The following is a 23,023-nucleotide window of genomic DNA, read 5'->3' on the forward strand; positions in this document are numbered from 1 at the left end:
CTCCTCTGTCTCCCTCTCCCCCGTCTGTCTCCCTCTCCCCCGTCTCTCTCTCCTCTCCCCAGTCTCTGTCTCTCTCTCCTCTCCCTCTCTCTCCTCCGTCTGTCTCCCTCTCTCTCCTCTGTCTCCCTCTCTCTCCCTCTCTCTCCTCCGTCTCCCTCTCCCCCGTCTGTCTCACTCTCCCCCGTGTCCCTCTCCCTCTCTCTCCTCCGTCTCTGTCTCCCTCTGTCTCCCTCTCCCCCGTCTCTCTCTCTCTCTCTCTCTCCTCCCTCTCTCTCCTCCGTCTGTCTCCCTCTCTCCTCTGTCTCCCTCTCCCCCGTGTCCCTCTCCCCCGTCTCTCTCTCTCTCTCCTTTCCCTCTCTCTCCTCCGTCTGTCTCCCTCTCTCCTCTGTCTCCCTCTCCCCCGTGTCCCTCCCTCTCTCTCCTCCGTCTGTCTCCCTCTCTCTCCTCTGTCTCCCTCTCCCCCGTGTCCCTCTCCCCCTCTCTCCTCAGTCTCTCTCTCTCCTCTCCCTCTCTCTCCTCCGTCTCTCTCTCTCCCCCGTCTCTGTATCCCTCTCTCTCCTGTCTCCCTCTCCCCCTCTCTCCTCAGTCTCTCTCTCTCTCTCCTCTCCCTCTCTCTCCTCCGTCTGTCTCCCTCTCTCTCCTCAGTCTCTCTCTCTCCTCTCCCTCTCCCCCGTCTCTGTCTCCCTCTCCCCCGTCTCTCTCTCTCCTCCGTCTCTCTCCCTCTCCCCCGTCTCTCTCTCTCTCTCTCCTCTCCCTCTCTCCCCCGTCTCTGTCTCCCTCTCCCCTGTCTCTCTCTCTCTCTCTCTCTCTCCTGTCTCCCTCTCCCTCGTCTGTCTCCCTCTCCCCTGTCTCTGTCTCTCTCTCCCCCGTCTCTGTCTCCCTCTCCCCCGTCTCTGTCTCCCTCTCCCCCGTCTCTGTCTCCCTCTCCCCCGTCTCTGTCTCCCTCTCCCCCGTCTCTGTCTCCCTCTCCCCCGTCTCTGTCTCCCTCTCCCCCGTCTCTGTCTCCCTCTCCCCCGTCTCTGTCTCCCTCTCCCCCGTCTCTGTCTCCCTCTCCCCCGTCTCTGTCTCCCTCTCCCCCGTCTCTGTCTCCCTCTCCCCCGTCTCTGTCTCCCTCTCCCCAGTCTCCCTCTCTCTCCTCCGTCTCTGTCTCCCTCTCCCAAGTCTCTCTCTCCCCCGTCTCTGTCTCCCTCTCCCCAGTCTCTGTCTCCCTCTCCCCCGTCTCTGTCTCCCTCTCCCCCATCTCTGTCTCCCTCTCCCCCGTGTCCCTCTCCCCCGTCTGTCTCCCTCTCCCCCGTCTCTGTCTCCCTCTCCCCCGTCTGTCTCCCTCTCCCCCGTCTCTGTCTCCCTCTCCCCAGTCTCTGTCTCCTTCTCCCCAGTCTCTGTCTCCTTCTCCCCAGTCTCTGTCTCCTTCTCCCCAGTCTCTGTCTCCCTCTCCCCCGTCTCCCTCTCCCCCTCTCTCCCCAGTCTCCTCAGTCTCTGTCTCCCTCTCCCCCGTCTCCCTCTCTCTCCTCAGTCTCTGTCTCCCTCTCCCCCGTCTGTCTCCCTGTCCCCCGTCTCCCTCTCCCCCTCTCTCCTCAGTCTGTCTCCCTCTCCCCCGTCTCCCTCTCCCCCTCTCTCCTCAGTCTCTGTCTCCCTCTCCCCCGTGTCCCTCTCCCCCTCTCTCCTCAGTCTCTGTCTCCCTCTCCCCCGTCTCTGTCTCCCTCTTCCCCGTGTCCCTCTCTCTCCCCCGTCTCTGTCTCCCTCTCCCCCGTGTCCCTCTCTCTCCCCCGTCTGTCTCCCTCTCCCCCGTGTCCCTCTCCCCCGTGTCCCTCTCCCCCGTGTCCCTCTCCCCCGTGTCCCTCTCCCCCGTGTCCCTCTCCCCCTCTCTCCCCAGTCTCTGTCTCCCTCTCCCCCGTCTCCCTCTCTCTCCTCAGTCTCTGTCTCCCTCTCTCTCCTCAGTCTCTGTCTCCCTCTCCTCCGTCTCCCTCTCTCTCCTCCGTCTCTGTCTCCCTCTCCCCTGTCTGTCTCCCTCTCCCCTGTCTGTCTCCCTCTCCTCCGTCTCCCTCTCTCTCCTCCGTCTCCCTCTCTCTCCTCCGTCTCTGTCTCCCTCTCTCTCCTCAGTCTCTGTCTCCCTCTCCCCTGTCTGTCTCCCTCTCCCCTGTCTGTCTCCCTCTCCCCCGTCTCCCTCTCTCTCCTCCGTCTCTGTCTCCCTCTCTCTCCTCAGTCTCTGTCTCCCTCTCCCCAGTCTCTGTCTCCCTCTCCCCTGTCTGTCTCCCTCTCCCCAATCTCTGTCTCCCTCTCCCCCGTCTCCCTCTCTCCTCAGTCTCTGTCTCCCTCTCTCCCCAGTCTCTGTCTCCCTCTTCCCCGTGTCCCTCTCTCTCCCCCGTCTCTGTCTCCCTCTCCCCCGTGTCCCTCTCTCTCCCCCGTCTGTCTCCCTCTCCCCCGTGTCCCTCTCCCCCGTGTCCCTCTCCCCCGTGTCCCTCTCCCCCGTGTCCCTCTCCCCCGTGTCCCTCTCCCCCGTGTCCCTCTCCCCCGTGTCCCTCTCCCCCTCTCTCCCCAGTCTCTGTCTCCCTCTCCCCCGTCTCCCTCTCTCTCCTCCGTCTCTGTCTCCCTCTCTCTCCTCAGTCTCTGTCTCCCTCTCCCCAGTCTCTGTCTCCCTCTCCCCTGTCTGTCTCCCTCTCCCCTGTCTGTCTCCCTCTCCTCCGTCTCCCTCTCTCTCCTCCGTCTCTGTCTCCCTCTCTCTCCTCAGTCTCTGTCTCCCTCTCCCCTGTCTGTCTCCCTCTCCCCTGTCTGTCTCCCTCTCCTCCGTCTCCCTCTCTCTCCTCCGTCTGTCTCCCTCTCTCTCCTCAGTCTCTGTCTCCCTCTCCCCTGTCTGTCTCCCTCTCCCCTGTCTGTCTCCCTCTCCCCCGTCTCCCTCTCTCTCCTCCGTCTCTGTCTCCCTCTCTCTCCTCAGTCTCTGTCTCCCTCTCCCCCGTCTGTCTCCCTCTCCCCCTCTCTCCTCAGTCTCTGTCTCCCTCTCCCCCGTCTGTCTCCCTCTCCCCCGTGTCCCTCTCCCCCTCTCTCCCCAGTCTCTGTCTCCCTCTCCCCCATCTCCCTCTCTCTCCTCAGTCTCTGTCTCCCTCTCTCTCCTCAGTCTCTGTCTCCCTCTCTCTCCTCAGTCTCTGTCTCCCTCTCCTCCGTCTCTGTCTCCCTCTCCCCAGTCTCTGTCTCCCTCTCCCCAGTCTCTGTCTCCCTCTCCCCCGTCTCCCTCTCTCTCCTCCGTCTCTGTCTCCCTCTCCCCTGTATGTCTCCCTCTCCTCAGTCTCTGTCTCCCTCTCCTCCGTCTCTGTCTCCCTCTCCCCAGTCTCTGTCTCCCTCTCCCCCGTCTCCCTCTCTCTCCTCCGTCTCTGTCTCCCTCTCCCCTGTCTGTCTCCCTCTCCCCAATCTGTCTCCCTCTCCCCCGTCTCCCTCTCTCTCCTCAGTCTCTGTCTCCCTCTCCTCCGTCTCTGTCTCCCTCTCCCCAGTCTCTGTCTCCCTCTCCCCCGTCTCCCTCTCTCTCCTCCGTCTCTGTCTCCCTCTCCCCCGTCTCTGTCTCCCCCTCTCTCCTCAGTCTCTGTCTCCCTCTCCCCAGTCTCTGTCTCCCTCTCCCCCGTCTGTCAACCTCTCCCCCGTCTGTCTCCCTCTCCCCAGTCTCTGTCTCCCTCTCCCCAGTCTCTGTCTCTCTCTTCCTCCGTCTCCCTCTCCCCCTCTCTCCTCAGTCTCCCTCTCTCTCCTCCGTCTCTGTCTCCCTCTCTCTCCTCTGTCTCCCTCTCTCTCCTCTGTCTCCCTCTCTCATCCGTCTCCCTCTCCCCCGTCTGTCTCCCTCTCCCCCGTCTCTCTCTCCTCTCCCCAGTCTCTCTCTCCTCTCCCTCTCTCTCCTCAGTCTGTCTCCCTCTCTCTCCTCTGTCTCCCTCTCTCTCCTCCGTCTCCCTCTCCCCCGTCTGTCTCCCTTTCCCCCGTGTCCCTCTCCCTCTCTCTCCTCCGTCTGTCTCCCTCTCCCCCGTCTGTCTCCCTCTCCCCCGTCTCTATCTCCCTCTCCCCCGTCTCTCTCTCCTCTCCCCCGTGTCACTCTCCCTCTCTCTCCTCCGTCTCCCTCTCCCCAGTCTCTGTCTCTCTCTCCTCTCCCTCTCTCTCCTTCGTCTGTCTCCCTCTCCCCCGTCTTTGTCTCCCTCTCCCCTCCGTCTCCCTCTCTCTCCTCCGTCTCTGTCTCCCTCTCTCTCCTCCGTCTCTGTCTCCCTCTCTCTCCTCCGTCTCTGTCTCCCTCTCTCTCCTCTGTCTCCCTCTCTCTCCTCTGTCTCCCTCTCTCTCCTCTGTCTCCCTCTCCCCCGTCTGTCTCCCTCTCCCCCGTCTCTCTCTCCTCTCCCCAGTCTCTGTCTCTCTCTCCTCTCCCTCTCTCTCCTCCGTTTCTGTCTCCCTCTCCCCCGTCTTTCTCTCTTTTCCTCCGTCTCCCTCTCTCTCCTCCGTCTGTCTCCCTCTCTCTCCTCTGTCTCTGTCTCCCTCTCTCTCTCCTGTCTCCCTCTCTCTCCTCAGTCTCCCTCTCCCCCGTCTCTCTCTCCTCTCCCCAGTCTCTGTCTCTCTCTCCTCTCCCTCTCTCTCCTCCGTCTGTCTCCCTCTCTCTCCTCTATCTCCCTCTCTCTCCTCCGTCTCCCTCTCCCCCGTCTGTCTCACTCTCCCCCGTGTCCCTCTCCCTCTCTCTCCTCCATCTCTGTCTCCCTCTGTCTCCCTCTCCCCCGTCTCTCTCTCTCTCTCTCCTCCCTCTCTCTCCTCCGTCTGTCTCCCTCTCTCCTCTGTCTCCCTCTCCCCCCGTGTCCCTCTCCCTCTCTCTCCTCCGTCTGTCTCTCTCTCTCCTCTGTCTCCCTCTCCCCCGTGTCCCTCTCCCCCGTCTCTCTCTCTCTCCTCTCCCTCTCTCTCCTCCGTCTGTCTCCCTCTCTCCTCTGTCTCCCTCTCCCCCGTGTCCCTCTCCCTCTCTCTCCTCTGTCTCCCTCTCCCCCGTGTCTCTCTCCCCCTCTCTCCTCAGTCTCTCTCTCTCCTCTCCCTCTCTCTCCTCCGTCTCTCTCTCTTCCCCGTCTCTGTATCCCTCTCTCTCCTGTCTCCCTCTCCCCCTCTCTCCTCAGTCTCTCTCTCTCCTCTCCCTCTCTCTCCTCCGTCTCTGTCTCCCTCTCTCTCCTCTGTCTCCCTCTCCCCCTCTCTCCTCAGTGTCTCTCTCTCTCTCTCTCTCTTCTCTCTCTCTCTCTTCTCTCTCTCTCTCCTCTCCCTCTCCCCGTCTCTCTCTCTCCTCCGTCTCTCTCTCTCTCCTCCGTCTGTCTCCCTCTCCCCTGTCTCTCTCTCTCTCCTGTCTCCCTCTCCCTCGTCTGTCTCCCTCTCCCCTGTCTGTCTCTCTCTCCCCCGTCTCTATCTCCCTCTCCCCCGTCTCTCTCTCCTCTCCCCGGTGTCACTCTCCCTCTCTCTCCTCCGTCTCCCTCTCCCCAGTCTCTGTCTCTCTCTCCTCTCCCTCTCTCTCCTTCGTCTGTCTCCCTCTCCCCCGTCTTTGTCTCCCTCTCCCCTCCGTCTCCCTCTCTCTCCTCCGTCTCTGTCTCCCTCTCTCTCCTCCGTCTCTGTCTCCCTCTCTCTCCTCCGTCTCTGTCTCCCTCTCTCTCCTCCGTCTCTGTCTCCCTCTCTCTCCTCTGTCTCCCTCTCTCTCCTCTGTCTCCCTCTCCCCCGTCTGTCTCCCTCTCCCCCGTCTCTCTCTCCTCTTCCCAGTCTCTGTCTCTCTCTCCTCTCCCTCTCTCTCCTCCGTTTCTGTCTCCCTCTCCCCCGTCTTTCTCTCTTTTCCTCCGTCTCCCTCTCTCTCCTCCGTCTGTCTCCCTCTCTCTCCTCTGTCTCTGTCTCCCTCTCTCTCTCCTGTCTCCCTCTCTCTCCTCAGTCTCCCTCTCCCCCGTCTCTCTCTCCTCTCCCCAGTCTCTGTCTCTCTCTCCTCTCCCTCTCTCTCCTCCGTCTGTCTCCCTCTCTCTCCTCTATCTCCCTCTCTCTCCTCCGTCTCCCTCTCCCCCGTCTGTCTCACTCTCCCCCGTGTCCCTCTCCCTCTCTCTCCTCCATCTCTGTCTCCCTCTGTCTCCCTCTCCCCCGTCTCTCTCTCTCTCTCTCCTCCCTCTCTCTCCTCCGTCTGTCTCCCTCTCTCCTCTGTCTCCCTCTCCCCCGTGTCTCTCTCCCCCTCTCTCCTCAGTCTCTCTCTCTCCTCTCCCTCTCTCTCCTCCGTCTCTCTCTCTTCCCCGTCTCTGTATCCCTCTCTCTCCTGTCTCCCTCTCCCCCTCTCTCCTCAGTCTCTCTCTCTCCTCTCCCTCTCTCTCCTCCGTCTCTGTCTCCCTCTCTCTCCTCTGTCTCCCTCTCCCCCTCTCTCCTCAGTCTCTCTCTCTCTCTCTCTCCTCTCCCTCTCCCCGTCTCTCTCTCTCCTCCGTCTCTCTCTCTCTCCTCCGTCTGTCTCCCTCTCCCCTGTCTCTCTCTCTCTCTCTCTCCTGTCTCCCTCTCCCTCGTCTGTCTCCCTCTCCCCCGTCTGTCTCCCTCTCCCCCGTCTCTGTCTCCCTCTCCCCCGTCTCTGTCTCCCTCTCCCCCGTCTCTGTCTCCCTCTCCCCCGTCTCTGTCTCCCTCTCCCCCGTCTCTGTCTCCCTCTCCCCCGTCTCTGTCTCCCTCTCCCCCGTCTCTGTCTCCCTCTCCCCCGTCTCTGTCTCTCTCTCTCCTCTCCCTCTCTCTCCTCCGTCTCTGTCTCCCTCTCCCCTGTCTGTCTCCCTCTCCCCCGTCTCTCTCTCTCCTCTCCCTCTCTCTCCCCCGCCTGTCTCCCTCTCCCCCGTCTCCCTCTCTCTCCTCCGTCTCTGTCTCCCTCTCCCCAGTCTCTGTCTCTCTCTCCCCAGTCTCTGTCTCTCTCTCCCCAGTCTCTGTCTCCCTCTCCCCAGTCTCTGTCTCCCTCTCCCCAGTCTCTGTCTCCCTCTCCCCAGTCTCTGTCTCCCTCTCCCCAGTCTCCCTCTCTCTCCTCCGTCTCTGTCTCCCTCTCCCCAGTCTCTGTCTCTCTCTCCCCCGTCTCTGTCTCCCTCTCCCCAGTCTCTGTCTCCCTCTCCCCAGTCTCTGTCTCCCTCTCCCCAGTCTCTGTCTCCCTCTCCCCAGTCTCTGTCTCCCTCTCCCCAGTCTCTGTCTCCCTCTCCCCAGTCTCTGTCTCCCTCTCCCCCGTGTCCCTCTCCCCCGTCTGTCTCCCTCTCCCCCGTCTCTGTCTCCCTCTCCCCAGTCTCTGTCTCCTTCTCCCCAGTCTCTGTCTCCCTCTCCCCAGTCTCTGTCTCCTTCTCCCCAGTCTCTGTCTCCCTCTCCCCCGTCTCCCTCTCCCCCTCTCTCCCCAGTCTCTGTCTCCCTCTCCCCCGTCTCCCTCTCTCTCCTCAGTCTCTGTCTCCCTCTCCCCCGTCTCTGTCTCCCTGTCCCCCGTCTCTGTCTCCCTCTCCCCCGTCTCTGTCTCCCTCTCCCCCGTCTCTGTCTCCCTCTCCCCCGTCTCTGTCTCCCTCTCCCCCGTCTCTGTCTCTCTCTCCTCTCCCTCTCTCTCCTCCGTCTCTGTCTCCCTCTCCCCTGTCTGTCTCCCTCTCCCCCGTCTCTCTCTCTCCTCTCCCTCTCTCTCCCCCGCCTGTCTCCCTCTCCCCCGTCTCCCTCTCTCTCCTCCGTCTCTGTCTCCCTCTCCCCAGTCTCTGTCTCTCTCTCCCCAGTCTCTGTCTCTCTCTCCCCCGTCTCTGTCTCCCTCTCCCCAGTCTCTGTCTCCCTCTCCCCAGTCTCTGTCTCCCTCTCCCCAGTCTCTGTCTCCCTCTCCCCAGTCTCTGTCTCCCTCTCCCCAGTCTCCCTCTCTCTCCTCCGTCTCTGTCTCCCTCTCCCCAGTCTCTGTCTCTCTCTCCCCCGTCTCTGTCTCTCTCTCCCCCGTCTCTGTCTCCCTCTCCCCAGTCTCTGTCTCCCTCTCCCCAGTCTCTGTCTCCCTCTCCCCAGTCTCTGTCTCCCTCTCCCCAGTCTCTGTCTCCCTCTCCCCAGTCTCTGTCTCCCTCTCCCCCGTGTCCCTCTCCCCCGTCTGTCTCCCTCTCCCCAGTCTCTGTCTCCCTCTCCCCAGTCTCTGTCTCCTTCTCCCCAGTCTCTGTCTCCCTCTCCCCAGTCTCTGTCTCCTTCTCCCCAGTCTCTGTCTCCCTCTCCCCCGTCTCCCTCTCTCTCCTCAGTCTCTGTCTCCCTCTCCCCCGTCTCTGTCTCCCTCTCCCCAGTCTCTGTCTCCCTCTCCCCCGTGTCCCTCTCCCCCTCTCTCCCCAGTCTCTGTCTCCCTCTCCCCCGTGTCCCTCTCCCCCTCTCTCCCCAGTCTCTGTCTCCCTCTCCCCCGTCTCCCTCTCTCTCCTCCGTCTCTGTCTCCCTCTCCCCCGTCTGTCTCCCTCTCCCCTGTCTGTCTCCCTCTCCCCAGTCTCTGTCTCCCTCTCCCCAGTCTCTGTCTCCCTCTCCCCCGTCTGTCTCCCTCTCCCCCGTCTCTGTCTCTCCCCAGTCTCTGTCTCTCTCTCCCCCGTCTCTGTCTCCCTCTCCCCAGTCTCTGTCTCCCTCTCCCCAGTCTCTGTCTCCCTCTCCCCCGTCTCTGTCTCCCTGTCCCCCGTCTCTGTCTCCCTCTCCCCCGTGTCCCTCTCCCCCTCTCTCCTCAGTCTGTCTCCGTCTCCCTCTCCCCCTCTCTCCTCAGTCTCTGTCTCCCTGTCCCCCGTCTCCCTCTCTCCTCAGTCTCTGTCTCCCTCTCCCCCGTCTCCCTCTCCCCCTCTCTCCTCAGTCTCTGTCTCCCTCTCCCCCTCTCCCCTCAGTCTCTGTCTCCCTGTCCCCCGTCTCTGTCTCCCTCTCCCCAGTCTCTGTCTCCCTCTCCCCCGTCTGTCTCCCTCTCCCCCGTCTGTCTCCCTCTCCCCAGTCTCTGTCTCCCTCTCCCCCGTCTCTGTCTCTCTCTCCCCCGTCTCTGTCTCCCTCTCCCCCGTCTCTGTCTCCCTCTCCCCCGTCTGTCTCCCTCTCCCCCGTCTCTGTCTCCCTCTCCCCCGTCTCTGTCTCCCTCTCTCCCGTCTGTCTCCCTCTCCCCCCTCTCTGTCCCCCTCTCCCCCGTGTCCCCCTCTCTCCCCAGTCTCTGTCTCGCCCGTCTCTGTCTCCCTCTCCCCCGTGTCTCCCTCTCCCCCGTGTCTCCCTCTCCCCCGTCTGTCTCCCTCTCCCCCGTCTGTCTCCCTCTCCCCCGTCTGTCTCCCTCTCCCCCGTCTGTCTCCCTCTCCCCCGTCTCTGTCTCCCTCTCCCCCGTCTGTCTCCCTCTCCCCCGTCTCTGTCTCCCTCTCCCCCGCCTGTCTCCCTCTCCCCCGTCTCTGTCTCCCTCTCCCCCGTGTCCCTCTCCCCCGTCTGTCTCCCTCTCCCCAGTCTCTGTCTCCCTCTCCCCAGTCTCTGTCTCCTTCTCCCCAGTCTCTGTCTCCCTCTCCCCAGTCTCTGTCTCCTTCTCCCCAGTCTCTGTCTCCCTCTCCCCCGTCTCCCTCTCCCCCTCTCTCCCCAGTCTCTGTCTCCCTCTCCCCCGTCTCCCTCTCTCTCCTCAGTCTCTGTCTCCCTCTCCCCCGTCTCTGTCTCCCTCTCCCCAGTCTCTGTCTCCCTCTCCCCCGTGTCCCTCTCCCCCTCTCTCCCCAGTCTCTGTCTCCCTCTCCCCCGTGTCCCTCTCCCCCTCTCTCCCCAGTCTCTGTCTCCCTCTCCCCCGTCTCCCTCTCTCTCCTCCGTCTCTGTCTCCCTCTCCCCCGTCTGTCTCCCTCTCCCCTGTCTGTCTCCCTCTCCCCAGTCTCTGTCTCCCTCTCCCCAGTCTCTGTCTCCCTCTCCCCCGTCTGTCTCCCTCTCCCCCGTCTCTGTCTCTCCCCAGTCTCTGTCTCTCTCCCCCCCGTCTCTGTCTCCCTCTCCCCAGTCTCTGTCTCCCTCTCCCCAGTCTCTGTCTCCCTCTCCCCCGTCTCTGTCTCCCTGTCCCCCGTCTCTGTCTCCCTCTCCCCCGTGTCCCTCTCCCCCTCTCTCCTCAGTCTGTCTCCGTCTCCCTCTCCCCCTCTCTCCTCAGTCTCTGTCTCCCTGTCCCCCGTCTCCCTCTCTCCTCAGTCTCTGTCTCCCTCTCCCCCGTCTCCCTCTCCCCCTCTCTCCTCAGTCTCTGTCTCCCTCTCCCCCTCTCCCCTCAGTCTCTGTCTCCCTGTCCCCCGTCTCTGTCTCCCTCTCCCCAGTCTCTGTCTCCCTCTCCCCCGTCTGTCTCCCTCTCCCCAGTCTCTGTCTCCCTCTCCCCCGTCTGTCTCCCTCTCCCCAGTCTCTGTCTCCCTCTCCCCCGTCTCTGTCTCTCTCTCCCCAGTCTGTCTCTCTCTCCCCCGTCTCTGTCTCCCTCTCCCCCGTCTCTGTCTCCCTCTCCCCCGTCTCTGTCTCCCTCTCCCCGTCTGTCTCCCTCTCCCCCGTCTGTCTCCCTCTCCCCCGTCTCTGTCTCCCTCTCTCCCGTCTGTCTCCCTCTCCCCCCTCTCTGTCCCCCTCTCCCCCGTGTCCCCCTCTCTCCCCAGTCTCTGTCTCGCCCGTCTCTGTCTCCCTCTCCCCCGTGTCTCCCTCTCCCCCGTGTCTCCCTCTCCCCCGTCTGTCTCCCTCTCCCCCGTCTGTCTCCCTCTCCCCCGTCTGTCTCCCTCTCCCCCGTCTGTCTCCCTCTCCCCCGTCTCTGTCTCCCTCTCCCCCGTCTGTCTCCCTCTCCCCCGTCTCTGTCTCCCTCTCCCCCGCCTGTCTCCCTCTCCCCCGTCTCTGTCTCCCTCTCCCCCGTGTCTCCCTCTCCCCCGCCTGTCTCCCTGTCCCCCGTCTCTGTCTCCCTCTCCCCCGTCTCTGTCTCCCTCTCCCCCGTCTCTGTCTCCCTCTCCCCCGTCTCTGTCTCCCTCTCCCCCGTCTCTGTCTCCCTCTCCCCCGTCTCTGTCTCTCTCTCTCCTCTCCCTCTCTCTCCTCCGTCTCTGTCTCCCTCTCCCCTGTCTGTCTCCCTCTCCCCCGTCTCTCTCTCTCCTCTCCCTCTCTCTCCCCCGCCTGTCTCCCTCTCCCCCGTCTCCCTCTCTCTCCTCCGTCTCTGTCTCCCTCTCCCCAGTCTCTGTCTCTCTCTCCCCAGTCTCTGTCTCTCTCTCCCCCGTCTCTGTCTCCCTCTCCCCAGTCTCTGTCTCCCTCTCCCCAGTCTCTGTCTCCCTCTCCCCAGTCTCTGTCTCCCTCTCCCCAGTCTCTGTCTCCCTCTCCCCAGTCTCCCTCTCTCTCCTCCGTCTCTGTCTCCCTCTCCCCAGTCTCTGTCTCTCTCTCCCCCGTCTCTGTCTCTCTCTCCCCCGTCTCTGTCTCCCTCTCCCCAGTCTCTGTCTCCCTCTCCCCAGTCTCTGTCTCCCTCTCCCCAGTCTCTGTCTCCCTCTCCCCAGTCTCTGTCTCCCTCTCCCCAGTCTCTGTCTCCCTCTCCCCCGTGTCCCTCTCCCCCGTCTGTCTCCCTCTCCCCAGTCTCTGTCTCCCTCTCCCCAGTCTCTGTCTCCTTCTCCCCAGTCTCTGTCTCCCTCTCCCCAGTCTCTGTCTCCTTCTCCCCAGTCTCTGTCTCCCTCTCCCCCGTCTCCCTCTCCCCCTCTCTCCCCAGTCTCTGTCTCCCTCTCCCCCGTCTCCCTCTCTCTCCTCAGTCTCTGTCTCCCTCTCCCCCGTCTCTGTCTCCCTCTCCCCAGTCTCTGTCTCCCTCTCCCCCGTGTCCCTCTCCCCCTCTCTCCCCAGTCTCTGTCTCCCTCTCCCCCGTGTCCCTCTCCCCCTCTCTCCCCAGTCTCTGTCTCCCTCTCCCCCGTCTCCCTCTCTCTCCTCCGTCTCTGTCTCCCTCTCCCCCGTCTGTCTCCCTCTCCCCTGTCTGTCTCCCTCTCCCCAGTCTCTGTCTCCCTCTCCCCAGTCTCTGTCTCCCTCTCCCCCGTCTGTCTCCCTCTCCCCCGTCTCTGTCTCTCCCCAGTCTCTGTCTCTCTCTCCCCCGTCTCTGTCTCCCTCTCCCCAGTCTCTGTCTCCCTCTCCCCAGTCTCTGTCTCCCTCTCCCCCGTCTCTGTCTCCCTGTCCCCCGTCTCTGTCTCCCTCTCCCCCGTGTCCCTCTCCCCCTCTCTCCTCAGTCTGTCTCCGTCTCCCTCTCCCCCTCTCTCCTCAGTCTCTGTCTCCCTGTCCCCCGTCTCCCTCTCTCCTCAGTCTCTGTCTCCCTCTCCCCCGTCTCCCTCTCCCCCTCTCTCCTCAGTCTCTGTCTCCCTCTCCCCCTCTCCCCTCAGTCTCTGTCTCCCTGTCCCCCGTCTCTGTCTCCCTCTCCCCAGTCTCTGTCTCCCTCTCCCCCGTCTGTCTCCCTCTCCCCCGTCTGTCTCCCTCTCCCCAGTCTCTGTCTCCCTCTCCCCCGTCTCTGTCTCTCTCTCCCCAGTCTGTCTCTCTCTCCCCCGTCTCTGTCTCCCTCTCCCCCGTCTCTGTCTCCCTCTCCCCCGTCTGTCTCCCTCTCCCCCGTCTCTGTCTCCCTCTCCCCCGTCTGTCTCCCTCTCCCCCCTCTCTGTCCCCCTCTCCCCCGTGTCCCCCTCTCTCCCCAGTCTCTGTCTCGCCCGTCTCTGTCTCCCTCTCCCCCGTGTCTCCCTCTCCCCCGTGTCTCCCTCTCCCCCGTCTGTCTCCCTCTCCCCCGTCTGTCTCCCTCTCCCCCGTCTGTCTCCCTCTCCCCCGTCTGTCTCCCTCTCCCCCGTCTCTGTCTCCCTCTCCCCCGTCTGTCTCCCTCTCCCCCGTCTGTCTCCCTCTCCCCCGTCTCTGTCTCCCTCTCCCCCGCCTGTCTCCCTCTCCCCCGTCTCTGTCTCCCTCTCCCCCGTGTCTCCCTCTCCCCCGTGTCTCCCTCTCCCCCGTCTGTCTCCCTCTCCCCCGTCTCTGTCTCCCTCTCCCCCGTCTCTGTCTCCCTCTCCCCTGTCTGTCTCCCTCTCCCCAGTCTCTGTCTCCCTCTCCCCCTCTCTCCCCAGTCTCTGTCTCCCTCTCCCCCGTGTCCCTCTCCCCCTCTCTCCCCAGTCTCTGTCTCCCTCTCCCCCGTCTGTCTCCCTCTCCCCCGTCTGTCTCCCTCTCCCCAGTCTCTGTCTCCCTCTCCCCCGTCTCTGTCTCTCTCTCCCCAGTCTCTGTCTCTCTCCCCCCCGTCTCTATCTCCCTCTCCCCAGTCTGTCTCCCTCTCCCCCGTCTCTGTCTCCCTCTCCCCCGTCTCCCTCTCCCCCGTGTCTCCCTCTCCCCCGTGTCCCCCTCTCTCCCCAGTCTCTGTCTCCCTCTCCCCCGTGTCCCCCTCTCTCCCCAGTCTCTGTCTCCCTCTCCCCCGTGTCCCCCTCTCCCCCGTCTGTCTCCCTCTCCCCCGTCTCCCTCTCTCCCCAGTCTCTGTCTCCCTCTCCCCCGTGTCTCCCTCTCCCCCGTGTCCCCCTCTCCCCCGTGTCCCTCTCTCCCCCGTCTGTCTCGCCCGTCTGTCTCCCTCTCCCCCGTGTCCCCCTCTCCCCCGTCTGTCTCCCTCTCCCCCGTCTGTCCCCCTCTCCCCCGTCTGTCCCCCTCTCCCCCGTGTCCCCCTCTCTCCCCCGTCTGTCTCGCCCGTCTCTGTCTCCCTCTCCCCCGTGTCCCCCTCTCCCCCGTCTGTCTCCCTCTCCCCCGTGTCCCCCTCTCCCCCGTGTCCCCCTCTCCCCCGTGTCCCCCTCTCCCCCGTCTGTCCCCCTCTCCCCCATGTCTCCCTCTCTCCCCCGTGTCCCCCTCTCCCCCGTGTCTCCCTCTCCCCCGTCTGTCCCCCTCTCCCCCGTGTCCCCCTCTCCCCCGTGTCCCCCTCTCCCCCGTGTCTCCCTCTCCCCCGTCTGTCCCCCTCTCCCCCGTGTCCCCCTCTCCCCCGTGTCTCCCTCTCCCCGTCTGTCCCCCTCTCCCCCGTGTCTCCCTCTCCCCCGTGTCTCCCTCTCCCCCGTCTCTGTCTCCCTCTCCCCCGTCTCTGTCTCCCTCTCCTCCGTCTGTCTCCCTCTCCCCCGTCTCTGTCTCCCTCTCCCCCGTCTGTCTCCCTCTCCCCCGTCTCCCTCTCTCCTCCGTCTGTCTCCCTCTCCCCCGTCTGTCCCCCTCTCCCCCGTGTCCCCCTCTCCCCCGTCTCTGTCTCCCTCTCCCCCGTCTGTCCCCCTCTCCCCCGTGTCTCCCTCTCCCCCGTGTCTCCCTCTCCCCCGTCTCTGTCTCCCTCTCCCCCGTCTCTGTCTCCCTCTCCTCCGTCTGTCTCCCTCTCCCCCGTCTCTGTCTCCCTCTCCCCCGTCTGTCTCCCTCTCCCCCGTCTCCCTCTCTCCTCCGTCTGTCTCCCTCTCCCCCGTCTGTCCCCCTCTCCCCCGTCTGTCCCCCTCTCCCCCGTGTCTCCCTCTCCCCCGTGTCCCCCTCTCCCCCGTGTCTCCCTCTCCCCCGTGTCTCCCTCTCCCCGTCTGTCTCCCTCTCCCCCGTCTGTCCCCCTCTCCCCCGTGTCTCCCTCTCCCCCGTCTGTCTCCCTCTCCCCCGTCTCTGTCTCCCTCTCCCCCGCCTGTCTCCCTCTCCCCCGTGTCTCCCTCTCCCCCGTGTCCCCCTCTCCCCCGTGTCCCCCTCTCCCCCGTCTGTCTCCCTCTCCCCCGTGTCCCCCTCTCCCCCGCCTGTCTCCCTCTCCCCCGTCTGTCTCCCTCTCCCCCGTGTCCCCCTCTCCCCCGTGTCCCCCTCTCCCCCGTGTCTCCCTCTCCCCCGTCTGTCTCCCTCTCCCCGTCTCTGTCTCCCTCTCCCCCGTGTCTCCCTGTCCCCTGTGTCTCCCTCTCCCCCGTGTCCCCCTCTCCCCCGTGTCTCCCTGTCCCCTGTGTCTCCCTCTCCCCCGTCTCCCTCTCTCCTCCGTCTGTCTCCCTCTCCCCCGTCTGTCCCCCTCTCCCCGTGTCCCCCTCTCCCCCGTGTCCCCCTCTCCCCCGTCTGTCTCCCTCTCCCCCGTGTCCCCCTCTCCCCCGTGTCCCCCTCTCCCCCGCCTGTCTCCCTCTCCCCCGTCTCCCTCTCCCCCGTCTCCCTCTCTCCTCCGTCTGTCTCCCTCTCCCCCGTCTGTCCCCCTCTCCCCCGTGTCCCCCTCTCCCCCGTGTCCCCCTCTCCCCCGTGTCTCCCTCTCCCCCGTCTGTCTCCCTCTCCCCCGTCTCTGTCTCCCTCTCCCCCGTGTCTCCCTGTCCCCTGTGTCTCCCTCTCCCCCGTGTCCCCCTCTCCCCCGTGTCTCCCTCTCCCCCGTGTCTCCCTGTCCCCCGTGTCTCCCTCTCCCCCGTGTCCCCCTCTCCCCCGTGTCTCCCTCTCCCCCGTCTCCCTCTCCCCCGTCTCCCTCTCTCCTCCGTCTGTCTCCCTCTCCCCCGTCTGTCTCCCTCTCCCCCGTGTCCCCCTCTCCCCCGTGTCCCCCTCTCCCCCGCCTGTCTCCCTCTCCCCCGTCTCCCTCTCTCCTCCGTCTGTCTCCCTCTCCCCCGTCTGTCCCCCTCTCCCCCGTGTCTCCCTCTCCCCCGTGTCCCCCTCTCCCCCGTGTCCCCCTCTCCCCCGTGTCTCCCTCTCCCCCGTGTCCCCCTCTCCCCCGTGTCCCCCTCTCCCCCGTCTGTCTCCCTCTCCCCCGTCTGTCCCCCTCTCCCCCGTCTGTCCCCCTCTCCCCCGTGTCCCCCTCTCTCCCCCGTCTGTCTCGCCCGTCTCTGTCTCCCTCTCCCCCGTGTCCCCCTCTCCCCCGTCTGTCTCCCTCTCCCCCGTGTCCCCCTCTCCCCCGTCTGTCCCCCTCTCCCCCGTGTCCCCCTCTCCCCCGTGTCCCCCTCTCCCCCGTGTCCCCCTCTCCCCCGTCTGTCCCCCTCTCCCCCATGTCTCCCTCTCTCCCCCGTGTCCCCCTCTCCCCCGTGTCTCCCTCTCCCCCGTCTGTCCCCCTCTCCCCCGTGTCCCCCTCTCCCCCGTGTCTCCCTCTCCCCCGTCTGTCCCCCTCTCCCCCGTGTCTCCCTCTCCCCCGTGTCTCCCTCTCCCCCGTCTCTGTCTCCCTCTCCCCCGTCTCTGTCTCCCTCTCCTCCGTCTGTCTCCCTCTCCCCCGTCTCCCTCTCTCCTCCGTCTGTCTCCCTCTCCCCCGTCTGTCCCCCTCTCCCCCGTCTCCCTCTCTCCCCAGTCTGTCTCCCTCTCCCCCGTCTGTCTCCCTCTCCCCCGTCTCCCTCTCTCCTCCGTCTGTCTCCCTCTCCCCCGTCTGTCTCCCTCTCCCCCGTCTGTCTCCCTCTCCCCCGTCTCCCTCTCTCCCCAGTCTGTCTCCCTCTCCCCCGTGTCCCCCTCTCCCCCGTGTCCCCCTCTCCCCCGTGTCCCCCTCTCCCCCGTGTCCCCCTCTCTCCCCCGTCTGTCTCCCTCTCCCCCGTCTCCCTCTCTCCCCCGTCTCTGTCTCCCTCTCCCCCGTGTCTCCCTGTCCCCCGTGTCTCCCTCTCCCCCGTGTCTCCCTCTCCCCCGTGTCCCCCTCTCCCCCATGTCCCCCTCTCCCCCGTGTCCCCCTCTCCCCCGTCTGTCTCCCTCTCCCCCGTGTCCCCCTCTCCCCCGTCTGTCTCCCTCTCCCCCGCCTGTCTCCCTCTCCCCCGTGTCTCCCTCTCCCCCGTGTCCCCCTCTCCCCCGTGTCTCCCTCTCCCCCGTGTCCCCCTCTCCCCCGTGTCTCCCTCTCCCCCGCCTGTCTCCCTCTCCCCCGTGTCTCCCTGTCCCCCGTGTCTCCCTCTCCCCCGTGTCTCCCTGTCCCCCGTGTCTCCCTCTCCCCCGTGTCCCCCTCTCCCCCGTGTCTCCCTCTCCCCCGTCTGTCTCCCTCTCCCCCGTGTCCCCCTCTCCCCCGTGTCCCCCTCTCCCCCGTGTCTCCCTCTCCCCCGTGTCCCCCTCTCTCCCCCGTCTGTCTCCCTCTCCCCCGTCTCTGTCTCCCACTCCCCCGCCTGTCTCCCTCTCCCCCGTGTCTCCCTCTCCCCCGTGTCTCCCTGTCCCCCGTGTCTCCCTCTCCCCCGTGTCCCTCTCTCCCCCGTGTCTCCCTCTCCCCCGTCTGTCTCCCTCTCCCCCGTGTCCCCCTCTCCCCCGTGTCTCCCTCTCCCCCGTGTCCCCCTCTCTCCCCCGTCTGTCTCCCTCTCCCCCGTCTCTGTCTCCCACTCCCCCGCCTGTCTCCCTCTCCCCCGTGTCTCCCTCTCCCCCTGTCTCCCTCTCCCCCGTGTCTCCCTCTCCCCCGTGTCCCCCTCTCTCCCCCGTCTGTCTCCCTCTCCCCCGTCTCTGTCTCCCACTCCCCCGCCTGTCTCCCTCTCCCCCGTGTCTCCCTCTCCCCCTGTCTCCCTCTCCCCCGTGTCTCCCTCTCCCCCGTCTGTCTCCCTCTCCCCCGTCTGTCTCCCTCTCCCCCGTGTCCCCCTCTCCCCCTGTCCCCCTCTCCCCCGTGTCCCCCTCTCCCCCGTGTCCCCCTCTCCCCCGTGTCCCCCTCTCCCCCGTGTCCCCCTCTCCCCCGTGTCCCCCTCTCCCCCGTGTCCCCCTCTCCCCCGTGTCTCCCTCTCCCCCGTGTCCCCCTCTCCCCCGTGTCTCCCTCTCCCCCGTGTCCCCCTCTCCCCCGTCTGTCTCCCTCTCCCCCGTGTCCCCCTCTCCCCCGCCTGTCTCCCTCTCCCCCGTGTCCCCCTCTCCCCCGTGTCCCCCTCTCCCCCGTCTGTCTCCCTCTCCCCCGTCTGTCTCCCTCTCCCCCGTGTCCCCCTCTCCCCCGTGTCTCCCTCTCCCCCGTGTCCCCCTCTCTCCCCCGTCTGTCCCCCTCTCCCCCGTGTCTCCCTCTCCCCCGTGTCTCCCTCTCCCCCGTCTCTGTCTCCCACTCCCCCGCCTGTCTCCCTCTCCCCCGTGTCCCCCTCTCCCCCGTCTGTCTCCCTCTCCCCCGTCTGTCTCCCTCTCCCCCTGTCCCCCTCTCCCCCGTGTCCCCCTCTCCCCCGTGTCCCCCTCTCCCTCGTGTCCCCCTCTCCCCCGTCTGTCTCGCCCGTCTCTTCAGGATATTGTGGTCTCTGTGTCTACGTCACTGTGGCTTTTTCCACAGGCTCTCCAGGGTGGGCAGTGCCTGCTGTACGTGTGGGAGGTGAGGTGGCGCCAGGCTCTGCCCTCTCCGCTCCCGTGCAGCTTCTCGGTCGGCTTCCTCCCGTTGCCTCCTGCGGAGTCCTCCACCATCCTCCACCCATTCACCTACTCCTTCCACTTGGAGCACTTCTATGTGAGTGGCCCTGAAAATGCTGCCCGGTGCGGCGGATGTCCTGTACCCACAGCGTGGGATTCTGGGATATCTTCCTCTGCTCGTCACCCTCCCCATAGTGTCATTAGCTGTGTCCTTCGGGGGCGCCATGTTGGGAGGGCTGTGTTTGTGATGACGCTCCGTCTTCTCCCCAGCAGACCCTGTACACTGTACGTGCGGAGATCTCCCCCTCGGCAGAGGCAAACTTCTGTAAGATGGGGTCCCTCTGTTCCCTGGAAGTGTGCATCACCCGACTGGGTGACCCTGTGGAGACGGACAAGGAGGAGACGCTGACCGACTGCGAGGGCTACACCAGCACGCAGCTCTTCTACCAGGGTGAGGATGGGGCCTGCACATTGGGGGCGCTGTCAGGCCCTAACCTGAGGGGGATATAAGGCCCCTGTATTGAGGGTGCAATGTTTTCTGATGTTCCTTTGTTAAAGGGGTGGTCCGGAACCAGGATTTATTTTAATCCCAGATCTATGTCCATTAATGTCATAATCTAATATATAGTTTTGGGGGGTTTCTAATATATGGGACCCCTAACGTCACTTCACACCTAGATAGGTCCTGAAAAAAATAAATGTTGTAAATTTCCTTGAAAAAATGAAAAAAAATTACTGCTACATTATTAACCCCTTCATGACCTTGGGAGTTTCCATTTTTCCGTGTTCGTTTTTCGCTCCCCTCCTTCCCAGAGCCATAACTTTTTTATTTTTCCGTCAATTTGGCCATGTAGGGCTTATTTTTTGCGGGACGAGTTGCACTTTTGAACGACATCATTGGTTTTACCATGTCCTGTACTAGAAAACGGGAAAAAAATTCCAAGTGCGGTGAAATTGCAAAAAAAGTGCAATCCCACATTGGTTTTTTGTTTGGCTTTTTTGCTAGGTTCACTAAATGCTAAAACTGAGCTGCCATTATGATTCTCCAGGTCACTACGAGTTCATAGACACCAAACATGACTAGGTTATTTTTTATCTAAGTGGTAAAAAAAAATTCCAAACTTTGCTAAAAAAAAATTGCGCCATTTTCCGATACTCGTAGCATCTCCATTTTTCATGATCTGGGGTCGGTTGAGGGCTTATTTTTTGCGTGCCGAGATGACGTTTTTAATGATAGCATTTTGGTGCACATACGTTCTTTTGATCGCCCGTTATTGCATTTTAATGCAATGTCGCGGCGACCAAAAAAACGTAATTTTGGCGTTTCGAATTTTTTTCCCGCTACGCTGTTTAGCGGTTAATACTTTTTTTTATTTGATAGATCGGGCGATTCTGAGCGCGGCGATACCAAATATGCGTAGATTTGATATTTTTTTTATTGATTTATTTTGATTGGGGCGAAAGGGGGGTGATTTAAACTTTTATGTTTTTTTTATTTTTTTCACATTTTTTTTAAACTTTTTTTCTTAACTTTTGCCATGGTTCAATAGCCTCCATGAGAGGCTAGAAGCAGGCACAACGCGATCGGCTCTGCTACATAGCAGCGATCTGCTGATCGCTGCTATGTAGCAGAAATGGAGGTGTGCTGTGAGCGCCGACCACAGGGTGGCGCTCACAGCGACGGGCAATCAGTAACCATAGAAGTCTCTGGGACCTCTATGGCTACAATATACAAGCATCGCCGACCCCCGATCACGTGACGGGGGTCGGCGATGACGTCATTTCCGGCCGCCCGGCCGGATGCGGTAGTTAAATGCCGCTGTCTGCGTTTGACAGCGGCATTTAACTAGTTAATAGGTGCGGGCAGATCGCGATTCTGCCCGCACCTATTGCGGGCACATGTCAGCTGTTCAAAACAGCTGACATGTCCCGGCTTTGATGCGGGCTCACCGCGGAGCCCTGCATCAAAGCAGGGGAGCCGGCATCGGACGGTATAGTACGTCCGATGCCGGTAAGGGGTTAAACCTCCTAAAACGCTAAAATAAAATAACATTTCACAAATGGCCTGATTTAAAGCCGGTATGAGAGAAATGTTATTTATTAGTGATTTTCTATGGTATGACTATATGGATTAAAGGGAGAATCATTCAAAGGTTGAAAATTGATCTTTTTTTTTTTTTTTTTTTTTTTACATTTTTGTCAAATTTCTGATATTTTTTATAAATAAACACAAAACATCAACCTAAATTTACCATCCTCATAAAGTACAATGTGCCACGAAAAAACAATCTCAAAATCACCGGGATTTGTCAAAACGTTCCAGAGTTATTACCACATAAAGTGACACTGGTCAGATTTCAGCAATTTGGCTCTGTCACTAAGGGGTTAAAGAGGAACCGTCGTTATAATAGCTCCTCCCTCCCCCCACAGAATCTCTCATCTCTTGTGAAGTTAGGTGGGGAGAAGCTGTCCCTCTAGCCCACCTCTAGCTCCTCCCTCCTATCTACACATATCCTTACCAGTAGCCCCTCTCATATCTTGTGTAGATAGGTGGGGAGGAGCTCTGCCTCTAGCTCCGCCTCTAGCTCCTCCCTCCTATCTACACATATCTGTCACGGATCCCTTCTCCGTGATGTAACTAATTCGTCACGTGCCCGCTCTCAGCACGTGACTTGGGTTGTGCCTGCAAGGGTTAATCTGTCTCCCCACTCTCAGTCCAGCATTCAACCTCTGTCCTATGCTGTAATGGGAGCATAAATCACACACCGACCCAGGCCACACACCCGCTCATACGCGCTGCCACCACTCATCGAATACACGGGCGATGAGTCCCGGAAATATTAGTACTAATAATGTCTATCACTCATAAGGCTCACACACCTTAGGCTATGGAGTCTTTTAGAACATTCAAATTTCAACTTGTTAAAGTTTTATACTTTAATACAAAATAGGTTCAGTGCTTACAGTAAGAAAAGGTATAAAAATATAATAATAAAAAGACATACAACTCATGCAAAGCAGTATAAAATAACAGGAGAAAACTTACAGAAATCATCTAACTGGTAGTTTACTTTCTGCTCCCTGAGGTGGGTGAACGGAGTTGGAGGAACACATCAGCTTCTCAGGCTGCCCTCACATGTGAACACAATTCTCTGTATACAGGTCTAATTTATAGGTTTGGTCTGGAGGTCAGGTTTCTAGACCAGCCCCTCAGGTTAATATCATAATTGCTTGGTTTTTGATTGGACCACAGCCACGCTACCAATGAATATATTATTTTCTCTTGAGATCCTTTGTGTAAAAGCTCTCACAGAGATACTCTCAGACCATAATTAACATCTCTCTTCTAAGAGCTAGGAGGTGTCAAATGTTCCCTTTCCTCTTGGCTTCCAGCAGGACCCCCTGGTGAGATTGGAGACAGAAGGCTACTTGTCTCAGCGAAGTATATATTAACACCTGGGTGCGAACCTGCAGCTTTCAAGACAGATGTTACATTATTGCCAGTGACACAATAAATCTATACATAGTCCACTGCGCGTGCACACACACACGCACACGCACACACACCCATATTTCACCACAATATCCTTATCAGTAGCCCCTCTCCTCTCTTGTGTAGATAGGTGGGGAGGAGCTCTGCCTCTAGCCCCGCCTCTAGCTCCTCCCTCCTGTCTAGACATAACCTCATCAGTAGCCGCTCTCCTCTCTTGTGTAGATCGGTGGGGAGGAGCTCTGCCTCTAGCCCCGCCTCTAGCTCCTCCCTCCTGTCTACACATATCCTCATCAGTAGCCCCTCTCCTCTCTTGTGTAGATCGGTGGGGAGGAGCTCTGCCTCTAGCCCCGCCTCTAGCTCCTCCCTCCTATCTACACAACCTCATCAGTAGCTGCTCTCCTCTCTTGTGTAGATAGGTGGGGAGGAGCTCTGCCTCTAGCCACGCCTCTAGCTCCTCCCATGGTCACATATCCTCATCAGTAGCCGCTCTCCTCTCTTGTGTAGATAGGTGGGGAGGAGCTCTGCCTCTAGCCCCGCCTCTAGCTCCTCCCATGGTCACATATCCTTATCAGTAGCCGCTCTCCTCTCGTGTAGATAGGTGGGGAGGAGCTCTGCCTCTAGCCCCGCCTCTAGCTCCTCCCATGGTCACATATCCTTATCAGTAGCCGCTCTCCTCTCTTGTGTAGATAGGTGGGGAGGAGCTCTGCCTCTAGCCCCGCCTCTAGCTCCTCCCATGGTCACGTATCCTTATCAGTAGCCGCTCTCCTCTCTTGTGTAGATAGGTGGGGAGGAGCTCTGCCTCTAGCCCCGCCTCTAGCTCCTCCCATGGTCAAGTATCCTTATCAGTAGCCGCTCTCCTCTCTTGTGTAGATAGGTGGGGAGGAGCTCTGCCTCTAGCCCCGCCTCTAGCTCCTCCCATGGTCACGTATCCTCCTCCGTAGCCGCTCTCCTCTCTTGTGTAGATAGGTGGGGAGGAGCTCTGCCTCTAGCCACGCCTCTAGCTTCTCCCATGGTCACATATCCTCATCAGTAGCTCCTCTCCTCTCTTGTATAGATCGGTGGGGAGGAGCTCTGCCTCTAGCCCCGCCTCTAGCTCCTCCCATGGTCACATATCCTTATCAGTAGCCGCTCTCCTCTCTTGTGTAGATAGGTGGGGAGGAGCTCTGCCTCTAGCCCCGCCTCTAGCTCCTCCCATGGTCGTGTAGAACGGTGGGGAGGAGCTCTGCCTCTAGCCCCGCCTCTAGCTCCTCCCATGGTCACATATCCTTATCAGTAGCCGCTCTCCTCTCTTGTGTAGATAGGTGGGGAGGAGCTCTGCCTCTAGCTCCTCCCATGGTCACGTATCCTTATCAGTAGCCGCTCTCCTCTCTTGTGTAGATAGGTGGGGAGGAGCTCTGCCTCTAGCCCCGCCTCTAGCTCCTC

General features: G+C 61.9%; 1 protein-coding gene across 2 annotated transcripts in view; it reads left to right on the plus strand.

Moving 5' to 3' along the window:
* Positions 1-23,023, plus strand: part of TRAPPC10 (trafficking protein particle complex subunit 10) — a 98,673-nt gene that overhangs the window by 66,519 nt on the left and 9,131 nt on the right. Inside the window, exons 20-21 of one of the 2 annotated variants that reach the window (XM_069760389.1) lie at positions 18,035-18,205; positions 18,382-18,559. In XM_069760389.1, coding sequence (XP_069616490.1) covers positions 18,035-18,205; positions 18,382-18,559 — 349 coding nt within the window. Of the gene's footprint in view, positions 1-18,034; positions 18,206-18,378; positions 18,560-23,023 lie in introns of both variants that reach the window. The other variant, XM_069760388.1, reaches the window with a different exon arrangement.

The sequence above is a fragment of the Ranitomeya imitator genome, chromosome 3 (assembly GCF_032444005.1).
Source record: "Ranitomeya imitator isolate aRanImi1 chromosome 3, aRanImi1.pri, whole genome shotgun sequence".
NCBI classification, from domain to species: Eukaryota; Metazoa; Chordata; class Amphibia; order Anura; family Dendrobatidae; genus Ranitomeya; species Ranitomeya imitator.